Source organism: Ptychodera flava, assembly GCF_041260155.1.
Source record: "Ptychodera flava strain L36383 chromosome 23 unlocalized genomic scaffold, AS_Pfla_20210202 Scaffold_23__1_contigs__length_28996876_pilon, whole genome shotgun sequence".
NCBI lineage: Eukaryota > Metazoa > Hemichordata > Enteropneusta > Ptychoderidae > Ptychodera > Ptychodera flava.
Genome location: NW_027248277.1, coordinates 24,196,341 through 24,212,741, shown reverse-complemented (window position 1 = coordinate 24,212,741; position 16,401 = coordinate 24,196,341). Strand labels below are relative to the sequence as shown.

Sequence of the window (16,401 nt, the reverse complement as noted above, 5' to 3'; positions counted from 1 at the left end):
TCCCCCGTTTCACCTCATTTGTATTTCTTTGATACTGACATGTTTATTTGAAGAAATTCACATCTCCAAACCCGGGTGCACCTGTACACCAAATATAAAGATGGTCGGTTTAGGAATTTTTGATGTGGACAGACATACCGTACATCCGCACATACTAACATCCATACATACATACATACATACATACATACATACAGATGCTGCCTACCTACCATATAAGCTCTCTTTGGGATATATACATATGCCAAATGTGAACTAAAAAATGCAAAGAAGGTATGAATATTCCCTGTCAACACACACATCAGATACATACAATGGGGAGCACAATCTTATGAACAATAAAAATAATTTTTTTTATTGTGTATGGCTATCAGGCATGCCTCATGGCTGGAACTACCACAGAGAAATGAAAAAAGGTAGAGACAGAACACAGTAGCTAATACACTGTGAAGCTAAGATATGCTAAAATGACATTTCACTATTATGCTAAAATGACATTTCACTATTAAAATGAGCAGTCACTGATTGTTGCCGTTTCTTGTTTGCTGTTGTTTCAAAAGAAAGATCACATGACTTTTTTTAACACAACAATGAACAACAATGTCTTAGGAAAAATCCTTAAGCCCTTGATTTTCAAGCATTTTTGGAAAATAAAGTTCGATAAAATGGAAAAACGTTTGAAACTGTTTCTCCTGTTTTAGCGGCTCAAACTTGATCCGTACAGAAGTATCATCTTGTGTACAAGCCCAGGCAAAATTGACACTGAACTGTAATTTTTCTGTTTCAGCAGTCTGTTTTGATTCTGTTCTTTGTATTTCCAGGAAACTTCACGCTCAAATTCCAGTCCAACTTTCTCACTCTGGTTCTGTTGAAGCTGCCGTCGGACTTTTCTCCTTCCCAGCCAGAGTTGGTGTTGTGAAGTGCACAGCATTTCAATGCACTGTGATTGTGTCTCTTTACGGTATCATCATCAGCTACCTGTGATTGTGTGTCTTTAATGATGACATCATCAACATCCTGTGATTGTGTCTCTTTAATGGTGACATCATCACCATCCTTCAATGACTCAGTCTCTATTCTCCGTTTTTTCTTTGGCTGGCCGCTGTCACCATTACTTTCATCACCCCCACTGATCTGTTCCTCTGTGACATCTTCGAGATTTGAATCATCCATATGCTCAGCAACATGGTGGCCGTCACCCTGACCTTTCTCAGTATCAGTGCTTGAAAACTTACTAATATCATCTTTGCGCTCAATCTTGCAATCAAACATGAGAATGTCCACCAATATGGCTTGAAAGAACTCTACAACTTTTTCAAACCAGGCTATTTTCAGTTCTTCATTGTTTTCGTACTGCTGAATGACACTTTCAGGTACTTTTGATTTCTGGAACGCCACATGCATTGTATAGTCCTTGTCTCCAGCCCCTGATCCACTCTCCGATAGCCGCTTAGATTTCTCTGTGGCAGCAAAAAGTTTCACCAGACCGATATTCTGTTGGGTGCTCCCAGAGGGTTGTGTCATGCTTAACTGTCCTTGCTCAAATAGTTGTCTTCCTTGTTCCATTTCATGGACAAGATTCTGGAGGGTGGCGGCGTTTACGTTCATCGCGACGTTATGATTCAGTTCAAAGGGATCCTGGACGCACAGCGGTGTGACCTTGAACTTGGTCTTGTCATCCGGCAGGGGCTGATTGACTATTCCATCAACGGGTAATGGTTTTCCAGTCAGTGGGCAGATGACATTATGGGCATAATCAAACTCGGAATAAAACTTGAAGAATTCCATGAGCAGCTCATCTGTGGGAAAAAGTGAGAGACAAAGGTTGACATTCTATACAGCATGGCATAAGGAATATATCCATGGAAAAAACATCCTCAGAGAAGCTCATCTGTATTATTTAGGAGGAAGAAATACATTTTGAGATCTGTTATAGAATGACATATGGCATATATGTCAGAAACATATCCTCATAAATGAATAAAATTTAAAGGTTCACATACCAGGAATAGAATTTAAATTGCAATATTTGGCAGTACAGAAACGAATCTGACTTTTGATGATATTTTTATTATTCCAGTTCAATGAAAAGAGTTTGTTTTCTTTATCAGCTCTCTAAACTATGTTGAAATATTTGCCTTGTCAGCACAACGTATTGTGTATTTCATAAAATCTGACGTGAGAGAAAGAATGAAGTCATACAGAAGTCAGGTAGAAATAAGATGTGGCCAATGACAAGCAATTCTGTGTACGACAAATGTTACCATTCAAAATCAGTTTACTCACCAAGTCGTTTGTCAGTTTTCTTTATGTTGCTTTCATCAAAGTTTCTCACAAAGGAACAATTCCAGCCATCTATAACAGTAACATCAGATTCATCTGAAATAGACCAATCAGGAGATAAGGCTCATTAAGATTCAATTCTTATGCAAATATCATTACCCTTATTTGGCATCGAAGTGAACCTGCACAAGTGAAACAACGCACAGGCAGCTTGTGACGGTATAAAATTGTTAACTTATCTGGATGTGATTCGAGGATGGTAGGTAACCTGCTGACACATTTACCAACTGACTACTTGACCCATCTCTATCCATCCACATAACCATAAAACGATGGCTGGGTAATGTCAACATGACAAAATGTACAGAGGACTACTACTCTGATACCCATCATACATACAACTTTCTCCATGTCAAAAACTGATTGGAATATTCCTGTTTTGGATTGTTTGAGCTCAAAGAAAATAATAAACAGCACAGCCACTTTATCTTTGTAAGAGTCTTTGGATAAGAAACACAGAACTGTTTTGCCCAACCTCTGGCAGATTCAGTAGAGTACGTACTACATGCACTTCATTGCTCCAACCCTGACAACAACTGAAGGAGCAGTATATTTGACGGTGATGAGCTCAAAAGAAATGAAGTACTGCCTACACCTGATATAGCATGCTTCTCAAGCATAAGCAAGAGTAGCACAACACAACATGATAATGTTACCATTGGATTGCCTTCTGGGTTTCCTCTGGGTCAGCAGGTTATGTTCTCCAAAATGAGAATGGTGAGCTAAACAAATTCTCATTTTGATTTTCTCATGCAAAACTTACTGTAGACTTTTTCCCTCAATGATTAGGCCATCCCAGTACACCCTACATTTCACTGTATTTCTTGAATTGATCATAATTCATATCAATAGAAGCAAATAATACTATTACGTTCATAAATGTGAACTTGTGAAGTCAAATATCTTTATTTCCAGTGAAGATACTGAAATGTAAGACAGTGAAAGTAACAATGTAGACCTGCATTTTTCAATATTTTGTTCTGTGCAGCAATGTTGTCCAGTCATATTCCCTAAATGACAATAAAATACCAGGTATTAAGGCAAAAAAAATAAGTTTCTTTCTCGTCCTCGGTTGCTTACAAAATAATGTAGCTACGTGCCTTTGATATCCTATTAGGGGGGTTGTGAGTTTTGATATTTATGTAAATTGGGTCGTACATGTTGACCTTTGTTATACCATAGTACAAAGTGCTGTGCTGGGTGGACGGACCATGGATAGTAGAAGTGAGACTGTCAATGATTGTACAAGTGATGCATCAAAAAGGCAATAATTCATATAAAATAAAAATACACAAATGTTAACCAATCAATAATAATGGTTTGATTCGCTGAACAAAATAGATGGAGATGTCAAAATAGACAAGTTAAACAGAATAAAAAATAAATACTGTACATTACCACCTCTCGATCCCAAAACAAATTAAATAATTTTCAAAGTTAAATTAGGCCCATGAATATATCTAAAACCTCGTGCCGTCAATCTTCGAATCATGTTACTGAATGAGATTTGAGTTACGGAACTGGTATGACCATCTTTAAAATTATTTTCCGATTTCGATTTCAAACGTAGGTAGCTCTCTATGATGTTCAAATCTGCTGCACAGGGACAACTTCATCTTGTCGAGCTCACGTAGTTCAACTGCAAAACAGTAATCATGCTCTTTTTTGCGAAGTCTCCAGCACTTTCTCAGTTTGTGGCTCTTGGCAGCCGAAGCTAGCTTACCACTGGTAATGCCTTATTAAAGTTTTGGAGATCGGACCTCTTACAATCGCGAGCAGTATCGACTGCTCCGTAACTGCCATGCGCCATGTGACGTCTGCTGTGTGTCCGCGTTTCAAATGCATTGTCCAATTAACACAGCTTTCATGCAAAAGTGGTCCTAACATCAGAACCTGTGCATTACGAGCGCAGAGACTTAATTATGGTTGATACAGAGTCATTGATTGGTTGAAGATTTTGGACGATGTCATTTTAGTAGAGGGACTTAGTCGTGTTCTATTGCGTGTAAAACCATGAAGTTTCCTGGCCAGGTTCGCGTTACAAACTCAGCAAAATGAAAGGTTTGGCGTAAAAACAATGTTTACATTTCCCTTCGAACGTTTTTTCATAGTGGTTAGTGGTCAAATATCTTCACAAAATGTATGAATACTAATTAGAATATTTTCGTAAACATCAGATTTTCTTCTGAAAATGCGAAAATAAACGAGTGGCAGCGGAAACACAGGCCTTACTCTTACATAGTCTTACTTTCTGCCATTGAGAGAACCTAAATGACCCTCCCCTACTCTACAAACACTGATTGCATTTAGTTTAAGGTGGCGTTGAACATATCACAGCGTATTTTGCTCAAAATCACTCTTTGGCAAAGATTCATTCAATTTTCATTAACTCAATAAGCTGATATTATAGGCTGAGCCTTCCTTTAAAAGGATGCGAAGCTATGGCGGCGTTCATTGTGTAAGTGGACACCAAACAGGCAACACGCGGGCAAACGCTCAAAAAATGCCTCTTTTTAGTTTTCTCCGGTCGCAAAAACGCAGGTAGACTGCCAAGCGGTCAGCGCGAAGTTGCTGCCGATCCAACTCTGTGGTTATATTCAAAGTCTAAAGTGACTGGAAGACAATTTTTAGGAATTCGAGCATTTGTGGTGGGGAATCAATGACCGTTGGCGATTTGAACCGACCGTCAATCAAACGCTTGTATAACCCTTTTCCTGCAAGTCCATATTTCACCACCAGGTCAATATGGTTAAAATTAATGAAACACAACGCATTCCATATGATGTATTTGAACATAATACGTATATTTGAAAGTTGATTTTTTTTGGCAAAAGATGCTATAACATACCAAGCCAAGTGGGTGAAAATACGTCATGTTTTGGCTCAATACCGCTTTTTACTGACTTGGCTGATGGGGAAGTGATACAGTTAATACTGTCTGGCAGGAAAAGGGTTAAACTCTGTTTGCAGGATTAGCAAAAGGTGACAAAAGGTTGACATTAGTTTGTGTAATTAATGTTATAGAAATCAAACATCGTACTGGCCAAGTGTTTGACTGGGAAGAGAACTCCATTAATGCGAGAACCTGGGATTGAAAAGTGTGGCTTTAAAGTACATATATTGCTATAGTTCACCCTTGTGCACAAATGGTTTCAAAATCTGTGATAACTCAACCATAGAATATCATTTGGTTTGAATTTGAGTATACATGTAAAAAGGGAGAGGTGGCAGCCATTTTTTATTTAAGGTGTTGGTAAATATGGTGTTTTCAATCTTGTTTGAAGTCACAACATACGGCATCCAGTAACCTAGTGGAGAAGCAACAAACAGAGCCATTCAGCCAAATGCCCACAGGTTTCAACAAGATTTTGTCAAGAACGGATATTTATCACCACACCTTCTGTTTTGGCTAAGGTGTGAGATGGCAGAGCACCCATATATGACTAAAAGTAGTGAAAGATTAAGTGTACAAAAATATGGGATAAGCATACCGTTGTTGATATGAATTAATCAGAAGTAAATTACTGGCATAGATGAACTGATAAAATGTATTACATAACAAACACTTACCACATAAGTTCTGAAGCTGCTCAACGGTTGGAATGACCAGTGTCTCTGCTTGCTGCAGGAAGTACATCACCATTAGAGTGAGGGCGTAGTTACTAAGTCTGGGGCCAGCGTAGTTGTCGTTCCCAGCTAGGTGTTTGAGCTTGGCCCAATGTCTGACAACATAAACCATCGGCCTGACTCTCTCGTCAAAGTTGCCGTACATGTGTAGTAGTTCAGTGTTTTCCATGGCAAGTCTGAAACATCAGGGAAAATTGTGGAAGGTCAAAATCTGACAGTTAATTCATTGTCAGCAAATAAAAGTCTATAGCTTTATCATATATATATATATATATATATACCGGTGTATATATATATATATATATATATATATATATATATATATATATATATATATATATATATATATATATATATATATATATATATATATATATATATATATATATATACACACATACACACACATATATATGATTATTCAGATGTCCTCGAGGGAAATTAGTTCTGAATGCTAAAGCATAACGTCATAAATATTACAAAATTACTTCAGGTACAGAGTACAGAGTACTTTACTTTCTGCATATATATATAAATATATATATATATATAAATAAACATTACTTCAAGTACAAAGTAATGAAATCTATGTATACTTTGTTATATCTATCTATCTATCTATCTATCTATCTATCTATCTATCTATCTATCTATCTATCTATCTATCTATCTATCTATCTATCTATCTATCTATCTATCTATCTATATATTATATATATATATATATATATTATATATATATATATATATATATATATATATATATATATATATATATATATATATATATATATATATTTAAAGGGACCCCCCTGGACTTCAGCGCGCCAATTTCCAGCTCTCGCGTAGGTCCAGACAGTTTTGACCGTACTCACAACCACAAGGTTAGTTTCTCTCCTGTCATTCATGTACATTTCCAGATTTTCACAGACTTATAACTCTACATTGCTCATTTTCCTACACAATTCAACCATTGTAATTTTCATGTTCGTACTTTTTATTGTAGAAAACACCTGAAGAAGCTCTAAATTTAGAGTGAAACGTTGTGTTTGAGGTATAATAAATACGTTTGGAACCTAACAACCAGGTGTGGTAGTGTGTTTCAACCCAAGTTTCTTCTATCTTCACCCCATTCCACGCTCCACTGGGGATCACCTGAATTCCTACAGTTTCATATATATATATATATATATATATATATATATATATATATATATATATATATATATATATATATATATATATATATATATATATATATATATATATATATATATATATATATATATATATATTATATATATATATATATATATGTATGCCCAAGCAAGAACTCCTCAGTTGTCTGATGGCTGCATAGAGCGTGAAACTCAGAGTCACAACTCAGTTACTTTGTCACTCCAATCCTGAAGAGTGTGTGTGTGTGTGTGTGTGTGTGTGTGTGTGGTGTGTGTGTATATATATATATATATATATATATATATATATATATATATACCGGTATATATATATATATATATTCTGTGCAGTTTACATGAAGAGTTTGGTGCAGATATGCACAGTATCCACAGTTTTTGCTTTTCGCATGGGCTGCGATTTAATGTGGGCATACATTTAATCCCAGTGTAATCTTTATCTTGCTCAAAATTGCATATACAGTCCAAGCAGGTAGTGAATAATAAGTGTTTACACACACCTAAATTAGTACATTCTTACAAACTTATTTTAGTTTGAAAGTAAAACCATAAAAATTATGCTAAAAGATACAGCTAGTGGGGCTTTAAAATTCACAGTAAAATATGATACTCCTACACCCTTGTCTCCCCTTTATCCCTTTCACCACAGTGGTTTCACCCAAACACAGTTCTCTCACGGTAAAATTGGACTTGTGCACTTGGGAATGGGTGTGACAGGATGGACCATACTTACCTGTTATTGATGGCTATGTCACATGCCATTCCTGAGTCTGCATGCGTGAATTTCACAACAGGACATCTTGCTGTTGTGATGGCCTTGACCTGTTTGCATCCAGGCGCACATTTCTTGATGATTTTCACAATCAATTCCATGACTTCCTCTGGATCAGCATTGTCAACGTCGAATCCATCCTCATCTTCATCATCACCATCATCCGGTTTCCCCCCACTGGGACCTGCAGAGCCCTCTGTGTTCCCAGAGAGAGATTTGCTTTCCTGTAGAGTATCAACAATACAACTATGTTTTTGTGAAAGAACACTGGTGAAAATATTCGAATATTTATCAAAATATTGTCATAGCAGATTTAATAGTGAGGGTGTTCACCCTTTTCAGGTCAATTTCTTTTTAAAATCCACAAAAAAAGTGGTTTGTCATTACAGGTTTGTTACTTAATATAGCTGCACATGTGCGACTTCTGACACTGTTGCTTGAAATGCAGACAAAATTCCTCTGTGTTGCCTATGTGGCTATTGTTGTAGCTTGAGTCTCAGACATTTAAAGCCCTAGTAATGCTAACTTTCGATGATTTTTACATTATTTTATTTTATAAATCAATTGCAACTTCTTATTCTACTCCCCAAAGAATGTTGAAACACCCACTATTTAGCTTGTCAACTTAGCGTCTATATGTGTAAAATGCATGGTTATTGTTTACATTTGAATTCTTATCCCGACCAGAAGTCACTTTTCAACAATAACAAGTCATCGTTGATGACACAGTCCCCACTTGTTAATGGGTACTTTGATTACAGGTCCTCAGAGAGGATAGAGTCCTCTTCATTAGGTCTGTGATAAAAATACTTTGATACAGATGGCGCTCAATGGCCAAGAATGAGTTCTATGGTGATGAAAACATAAAACAAATGTAGGCCACCATCCTAAAGTTCATAAAATGAGTCAACTAGGAATTAATCAACAGGATGTTGCAAAACATTTTTGCATACAATTCTAACACTTAACAGATTATCACTGGTACCATATTTCATAAAGTTTGATGCAGTATTTACAACACTATGAGATCAACATCTGTATCAAGTTTCATCACATTTAACGTTGTATTAATTTGTGGCTATATCACCCTAATTAGGAAAGTTCATTACTTATGCAATTACAAATTAATTAAAATGACACTGATAAATGTCTTTTTCAATGTTAAAGCAATGTGAGCTTAACATCGGTTAACATCTGTATAAAGTTTCATGAATTTGATGCAGTACATATTTCTTGACATATCAGCCTACTTACGAAACTTCAATAATTGACATGTTACTGCTACATGACGTGAAACAAATTGACGAGCATATGTATGAAATAGGTCAATGTCAACTTTGAATGATACTGGTGGAAATATGTCTGAGTTATGGCTCTGTATATGAAAACATCGTTATAAAATGGCTGCCTAGCAACCATATTGGATCGTATCACATAAAAAATCGACGTACATATGTATGACATAGGTCAATGTCCTTGTACCAACTTTGAATAAAATCAGTTGAGATATGCCTGAGTTATGCCTCTGTATATGAAAAAATCGTAACAAAATGACCACACAGCAGCCATATTGGATCGTATCACAAAACAAATTGACGTGCATATCTATGACATTGGTCAATGTCCTTGTACCAACTTTGAATAAAATCGGTTGAGATATGCCTGAGTTATGCCTCTGTATATGAAAAAATTGTAATAAAATGGCCGCCTAGCGGCCATATTGGATTGTATCACAAAACAAATCGACGTGCAAATCTATGAAATTGGTCAATGTCCTTGTAGCAATGTTGAATAAAATCGGTTGAAACATGTCTGAGTTGTGGCTCTGTACATGAAAAAATCATAATAAAATGGCCGCCTGGCGGCCATATTGGATCGTATCACAAAAAAAATTGACGTGCATATCTATGACATTGGTCAATGTCTTTGACCAACTTTGAATAAAATCAGTTGAAACATGTCTGAGTTATGGCTCTGTACATGAAAAAATCGTAATAAAATGGCCGCCTGGCGGCCATATTGGATCGTATCACAAAGAAAATTGACGTGCATATCTATGACATTGATCAATGTCCTTGTACCAACTTTGAATAAAATCGGTTGAGATATGCCTGAGTTATGCCTCTGTATATGAAAAAATTGTAATAAAATGGCCGCCTAGCGGCCATATTGGATTGTATCACAAAACAAATCGACGTGCAAATCTATGAAATTGGTCAATGTCCTTGTAGCAATGTTGAATAAAATCGGTTGAAACATGTCTGAGTTGTGGCTCTGTACATGAAAAAATCATAATAAAATGGCCGCCTGGCGGCCATATTGGATCGTATCACAAAAAAAATTGACGTGCATATCTATGACATTGGTCAATGTCTTTGTACCAACTTTGAATAAAATAACTTGAAACATGTCTGAGTTATGGCTCTGTACATGAAAAATCGTAATAAAATGGCCGCCTGGTGGCCATATTGGATCGTATCACAAAGAAAATTGACGTGCATATCTATGACATTGGTCAATGTCCTTGTACCAACATTGAATAAAATTGGTTAAAACATGTCTGAGTTATGGCTCTGTACATGAAAAAATCGTAATAAATGGCCGCCTGGCGGCATATTGGATCATATCCCAAAACAAATCGACGTGCATCTGTATGACATATGAAGTAATCCTTGTTCCAAGTTTGAATGAAATCGCTTCTTGCATCTCTGAGATATCTGTGTGAACGGACGGACGCACGCACACACGCACGCACGCACGCACGGACGCACGCACGGACATGACCAAACCTATAAGTCCCCCCGACAGTGTCCGTGGGATTAACAATGCAGTTTACAACCATAGGGCTGAGTTGACAAGCTGGATACTGTGTATATCAACATTCTTTGGGGAGAAGAAAAAGGAATTATGGGTCACATTCAAAATAAAAATGGTGAAATTATCATCAAAAGTTAGCAGCACTGGGGCTTTAAATGTCTTTTGGTGTTCACTGTAACATCAACTGTCACCTGCTAAGGCTAAGTTTTATTTATCGTCATTTTTGCTTGTATTGTGTGCAAAATTGTCATCTAAAAATACGGACCAATATTTATTTTTGCATATTAATGAGGGCACAATGGCATCAATTGTGAACAGCTTATTAAGGTATTATTTCACAAAAATAAACTTGTGAAAAGTCCATGAGCTTCAAGTGGTAGTCTAAAAGAGTATAATAGGCCAAACCCGGAATTCGAATCGACCACGGTACAAACAAAGCCATGTGCGCAAACGCGCACAGACGTACGTGTATTTCCATACGCGTTCAGTACACATGTGGGTTTGTTTGTACCGGCATCACGTGATTATTTGGGCGTACTGAGTATGTAGAACGGCGTACGCATCGCGTCCTTTTTATTCCGGAGTAGAACCATTGAGAATCAGAAAATGTGTCCTTGAGGGACATTCTATCCTTAACAGCAGTAGCTAAGACGTCTTACCGTATCTCTGAACTCTTCCGGCATCACAATAAATTTGCAATCTTTCCCATTCATTTCCAACTGCAAATCCAGGTCACATCCCAGTGATCCAAAACCGTTGATGGACGATCCATACGGAAAGACCAAGCACCCTGGAAAGAATTCTTGGAAGATTTCTTGAAGGAGTTTGCAAATGAGATACCGAAGTCTTACATCTTCAGGGGTTAACTGTGTGCACTCCATGAGAGCTTTCATTTGACCGCTGATCTGAAATGAAATTATCTTATTAAATTTTATCGACACGTATAATGTGAAGTGATCAAACTTCAAATTTCAATAGCTGGTACGTCTGTCATCTGTGTGTATGTATGTAAGAATGTTCACTTATGTTTATAAACTATGCATGAATGTATATATGTGTGTATGTTTTTATGTATATATGAATGTGTTTATGTATGTATGTGCGTGTTTGTTTGTATGTATGAATGTAATTTTGTGTGTATATGTACATACCGGTACATATACATGTATGGGCATATCCCACATCACACTTGTGTGTATGCAATGGATGCGTTCGTTCACAACATACATACATACATTAATACAGACATACATGTGCCCATAAATTATATACACGTACCCACCCTACATACCTGCACATACACACACAGAGTATAGAAACAATATTCATCTACTAAAACTTCCATTGCTATGTATTCTAATGGTGGGTAATGGATGCCGAAAAATTATAAATTTCACGTTGTGTCAACGAGTACGGTAACTTAACTTGAATTGTTCACCCCCAGTTCTCTGTAAACAGGTCCACTATCACCATTGATCACAATGGGTGTGGGCCAAACCATTATGGTGAGAGGGTTCAACAATAACATACCGATGTTTCTCTGCTGAGTACATTCTTCAAATCCTCCTGACTGATGACATTCTTCTTGTCGCTTTCTTTTTGTTTTCCACCTCTTGACCTTTTAGCCTTGGCCTTGGGGATGAACTCTTTCCGTCTCCGTGGTTTCACGGTGAGTTTATGTCCCGCCATCTTGTGCTCCTTCTCATCAAGGATTTTCTCCGCGACGTCTTGACTCTCAAGTTCAACAATAGCATACTTCCCCTAATGAGCAGAGAAAGGAAATAAGAACCTGTGCCTAGAATGACCTTTAACTTAACATCTGGACCTAACAGAGGTCGCCTGAGGTCAACTTACAACTTGCACAATGAGCAAAGCACATACTTTAAGCAATTAAATCTCCTCAGAAGCAATATCAACTATTGATCAATGATTGAAAATCAATCCATTGATCAAGATATCAGAGAAGGTGACACTTACTCATGTTCAGTCTGTTCTGGTAAGCCAAATACTGGGTACTTCAACATGGTTCAAATAACCCTTTTCCTGCCAAGTTCGTATTTCACCATCAGTTCAAGTTAGTTAAAACTAGTGAAGCAAAACATGTCCCATGTGGTGCATTTTAACAAAGACTTGAAGATTTGAAGGTCCGTGAAGACAGAGATACTGTAAACATGATTTTTGTATACTAAAGCTGCTATAACATACCAAGCCAAGTGGGTGAAAATATGTGGTTTTGGCACAATACTGCTTTTCACTGACTTGGCAGATGTGGAAGTGATACTGTCTGGCAGGTAAAAGGTTAAGAGCCTTGCAAGCAGTACCATGGTTATTCAGTAAAGGCACACTATATGAGGTTATTACAAAAATAACGCAAAGGATGCACAAGAATACTGGCATAGTGTCTTGTAGAGGGCGATGCGTGGCACCAATGTCTGTGTGAAGCCTTTATGGTATTTTCGTGGTAACCTTATTATTATATGCCTTGCATGAGTAACATGATACTGTTTTCACGAAACAAAGCATGTTGAAATACACAAAATCCAACTGTTAGTATGAAGAAGGTCACTCCCATGGATATTTACTACCCAGACATCATTGGGCCAGGGTTATGGTTATGGTAAGTGTCTGTGAGGTTAATATACAGGGGCTGGGGCCATCAGGTAACCCAAAACCCTAACATAGTATGAAGACTGTTAACCCCCGACATTTACAAATAGGGCGTCCTTATTGACAGAGTTAAGGTACGTGTCCAGCACATCTAGGGGGTAATTACTGACCTCCAACATTATTTACCTGATCTTTATCAAATATGACGTTGGACACTGGTCCAAAATTTGAGAAGTAATCAATAAGTTGCAATTCTGAAGTTCCTTTCTGAAGTCCACCGACAAAAATACTCCTCTCTTCTTGGTCTTTCCAACTTTTCCTCAGACTCAGAACCTTCTGATGTTTCTTGCCTTTGAGATGATCTTGAAGAACTTTGTCTGAAAAAGAATTTGAAACTGTTCATGTTACAACAGCATGAAGGTATGCACATGACATAAATATCATCAATGACAAACAGTGAAGCTCCTGCAGTAACTTTGTGTCAGTTCAATTCATGCCATGTACAGGCAGTCAGTTGCCCCTGATGGAAATACAGATGTTGATTTACATAACAATGCATAATTTACATATTTTTTGTATGACTATGGTCATCAGAATATGAATGGACTGTTCCAAAAGTAGGGGGGGGGGGGGTCACCAAGGGCCGAACCCTAAAATCCCCTCATGGAGAAACCTGAATGTGTGAAGGAAGCATAAAAGTTTCAGAAGCTATTATTTATTTTTACCGTAATTATATTTATCAGAGTTGTCTGTTTCTTAAAAAACAATGGCTCAGATTAAAACTTCTGAACAAATCCCTTGTGCAGTACATATGCTCATAATGAGTCAGGAATAATTCTAAACCACTCCAAAAGTTGTATTTGATGTGCTTCTTCCAAAGAAAGTCAGCAATTGAAGTGATTTCCAGAGGTGGGGGCTTAAAGGAACTCTCTCCCTTGAAATATCTTAGTTCTAAATCACTTTTTGTCTTGCTGAACTGGGGCAAGGCTATATATGCTTGGAGACACAGCCCTATGGTACTCTGTGCCGTCTGCATGGAAGATAGTAAGATGGTACCTGCCCTGCTGATTCCAAATTTGATCAAAGCAGTACAACCAATGATGTGATAGGGCAACAGATTGAGCCTTGAGGGAACCTCGTCACTACAATGAAATTTGATTGAGAGTTTGTAAAACCATGGAGGTCTCTACTACGTCCATGGTAAAACCAAGAATGCATGCCCAAAATTGAACTTGCCGTGGCCATGAAGGCAGTCTCAACATGCTACCTCCATGCCTAAATGCCTTCATTCCCGGTGGAGAGGGTGTGTGGTATTACTGCACGCAAGCTAGGTTCACAAGTGACTCTGACTATACTCTCCGAATCACCGTTGGTTGTATACACTGGCCCCCAGTCGCCTGGCTTTTCTTTGCAGCTGAGTTACTGGCATGGCTGGGCAATGCGTTCACCCCACGATCTACGCAACAGCCTACCACTTAGCGCGACGGTCTACTGATGTTTAGTCCTTCAATTTATGATATGTTTTGATACTTATATGCCCACAGACTTGGAGCATGGAGGTAGAAACCTCCCTGCTTGGAGCAAGTCTACGTTGGCTGGAGCTATAGCAGCCAGGACTGCTGAAGACTCTCTTACTAGATAGCCTGCTCTCGACAAGGTAAATGTAAGATCTGTTAATGTAACCAACTTGGTGAAGGCATACCGGTGAACTATATTGGAAGCTGAGTAATGAACGGAAATCTGCAGGCCGCAGTGCGGCATGCGCTCCGCTGATGACAACGACACGAGTACGTTTTGCGTGCATGATCTACATCCATCATCATGCAATGTTTACCACAGGCGTGCTGTTTTCTGGGTAGTTTCTATAAGTGTAGTTTATTCTACGTTTCGACGTTCTCTTCCGTAGCCTAATCTACGGAAGAGAACGTCGAAACGTAGAATAAACTACACTTATAGAAACTACCCAGAAAACAGCACGCCTGTGATGTTTACACATTTAATGTGTTATATACATGCCATGGCGTCAGAACGTGTTTGTTTGTAATTCTCTGCATTCTTGCATGAACTGCTGCTGCTAAGAAGGCTTACTCACTCACCTGTGTTCAAAAAGACGCTGCAAATGTTGCACATATAGCCGTAGCCTTTCTTCGAATACTCCTCTGAGACGTCCATGGTCTGTCTGTCATGCCAGCTGTAGTTTCCCTCGTGGGCGACGTCATGAACAGCGCCCTCTAGAACAAAGTCCCTGCTCTGCAGGACCTGAGACAGGCTGCGGTCTGATGTAGCTTTTGATATTCGCAAATATTGGAATCGATTGCTTTGATTTTCTCCGTTACAGAAGGATGAAGAGAGATCACAATCCAAATGTGCATTTTAATTTCAATATTTGGGATAAATTTAACCCTACGGTGCTATTTACGGTATTACATCCGTCAAAAATCTCTAGAAAGTACGTTTTATAAAGATACAGAATATACATTTTTTTTATATTGGAGCCCTTTTCGTGTGTTTTGTTATAATCTGTCAACTCTTTGGTGCGTATTGTAGCAAAATTCACCGAGTGACATGGTGGATTGGAAAGCACTTTCAAACAAAACTTTGTGCAATGGGCTTGTTTTAGTTAGTGCTGTTGTGCTGTGTTGTGTTGATGTTTGTATCTTGATGCAAATGTCACGATGTAAACAGAGGCCTATCGCAAAACTGATTTTTTTTTCTGCAAAAGGCCATACCATAGGAATAAATTTGATACAAGTACAGCCAATGACGACTGTAAATCATTTCTGCATGAACACGAGTCGTTCAGCATGGGCGCTACTGGTATTTCCTGTCCAAAAAATCGTCCAACTTGAAAAAAGCTGAAGGTAGTACGCCCTCATATTGAAAGACCTATACTTTTGCGCAACTGTTCCTTGGAGGAACTTAAAACCATTCCCTTTTCGAAATGAAGATTAAATATCAGGGGTCACCGGCAAACTTAAGTACATGTACTCATAAGGAAACACATTTCTCGACACCTGAAAAGTGAAACAAAATGACTCA

At 37.9% G+C, this 16,401-nt stretch overlaps 1 protein-coding gene across 1 annotated transcript; it reads right to left on the bottom strand.

Moving 5' to 3' along the window:
- Nucleotides 1-327: 327 nt before the first annotated feature.
- Nucleotides 328-15,604, bottom strand: LOC139123644 (speckle targeted PIP5K1A-regulated poly(A) polymerase-like). The gene is made up of 8 exons (XM_070689812.1): nucleotides 15,459-15,604; nucleotides 13,549-13,739; nucleotides 12,286-12,516; nucleotides 11,415-11,660; nucleotides 7,900-8,162; nucleotides 5,914-6,146; nucleotides 2,287-2,379; nucleotides 328-1,799 (listed from the first exon to the last, which is right to left on the bottom strand). The coding sequence occupies exons 1-8, from the start codon at nucleotides 15,532-15,534 to the stop codon at nucleotides 784-786; spliced, it is 2,349 nt and encodes a 782-aa protein (XP_070545913.1). The 5' UTR covers nucleotides 15,535-15,604; the 3' UTR covers nucleotides 328-783.
- Nucleotides 15,605-16,401: the final 797 nt, after the last annotated feature.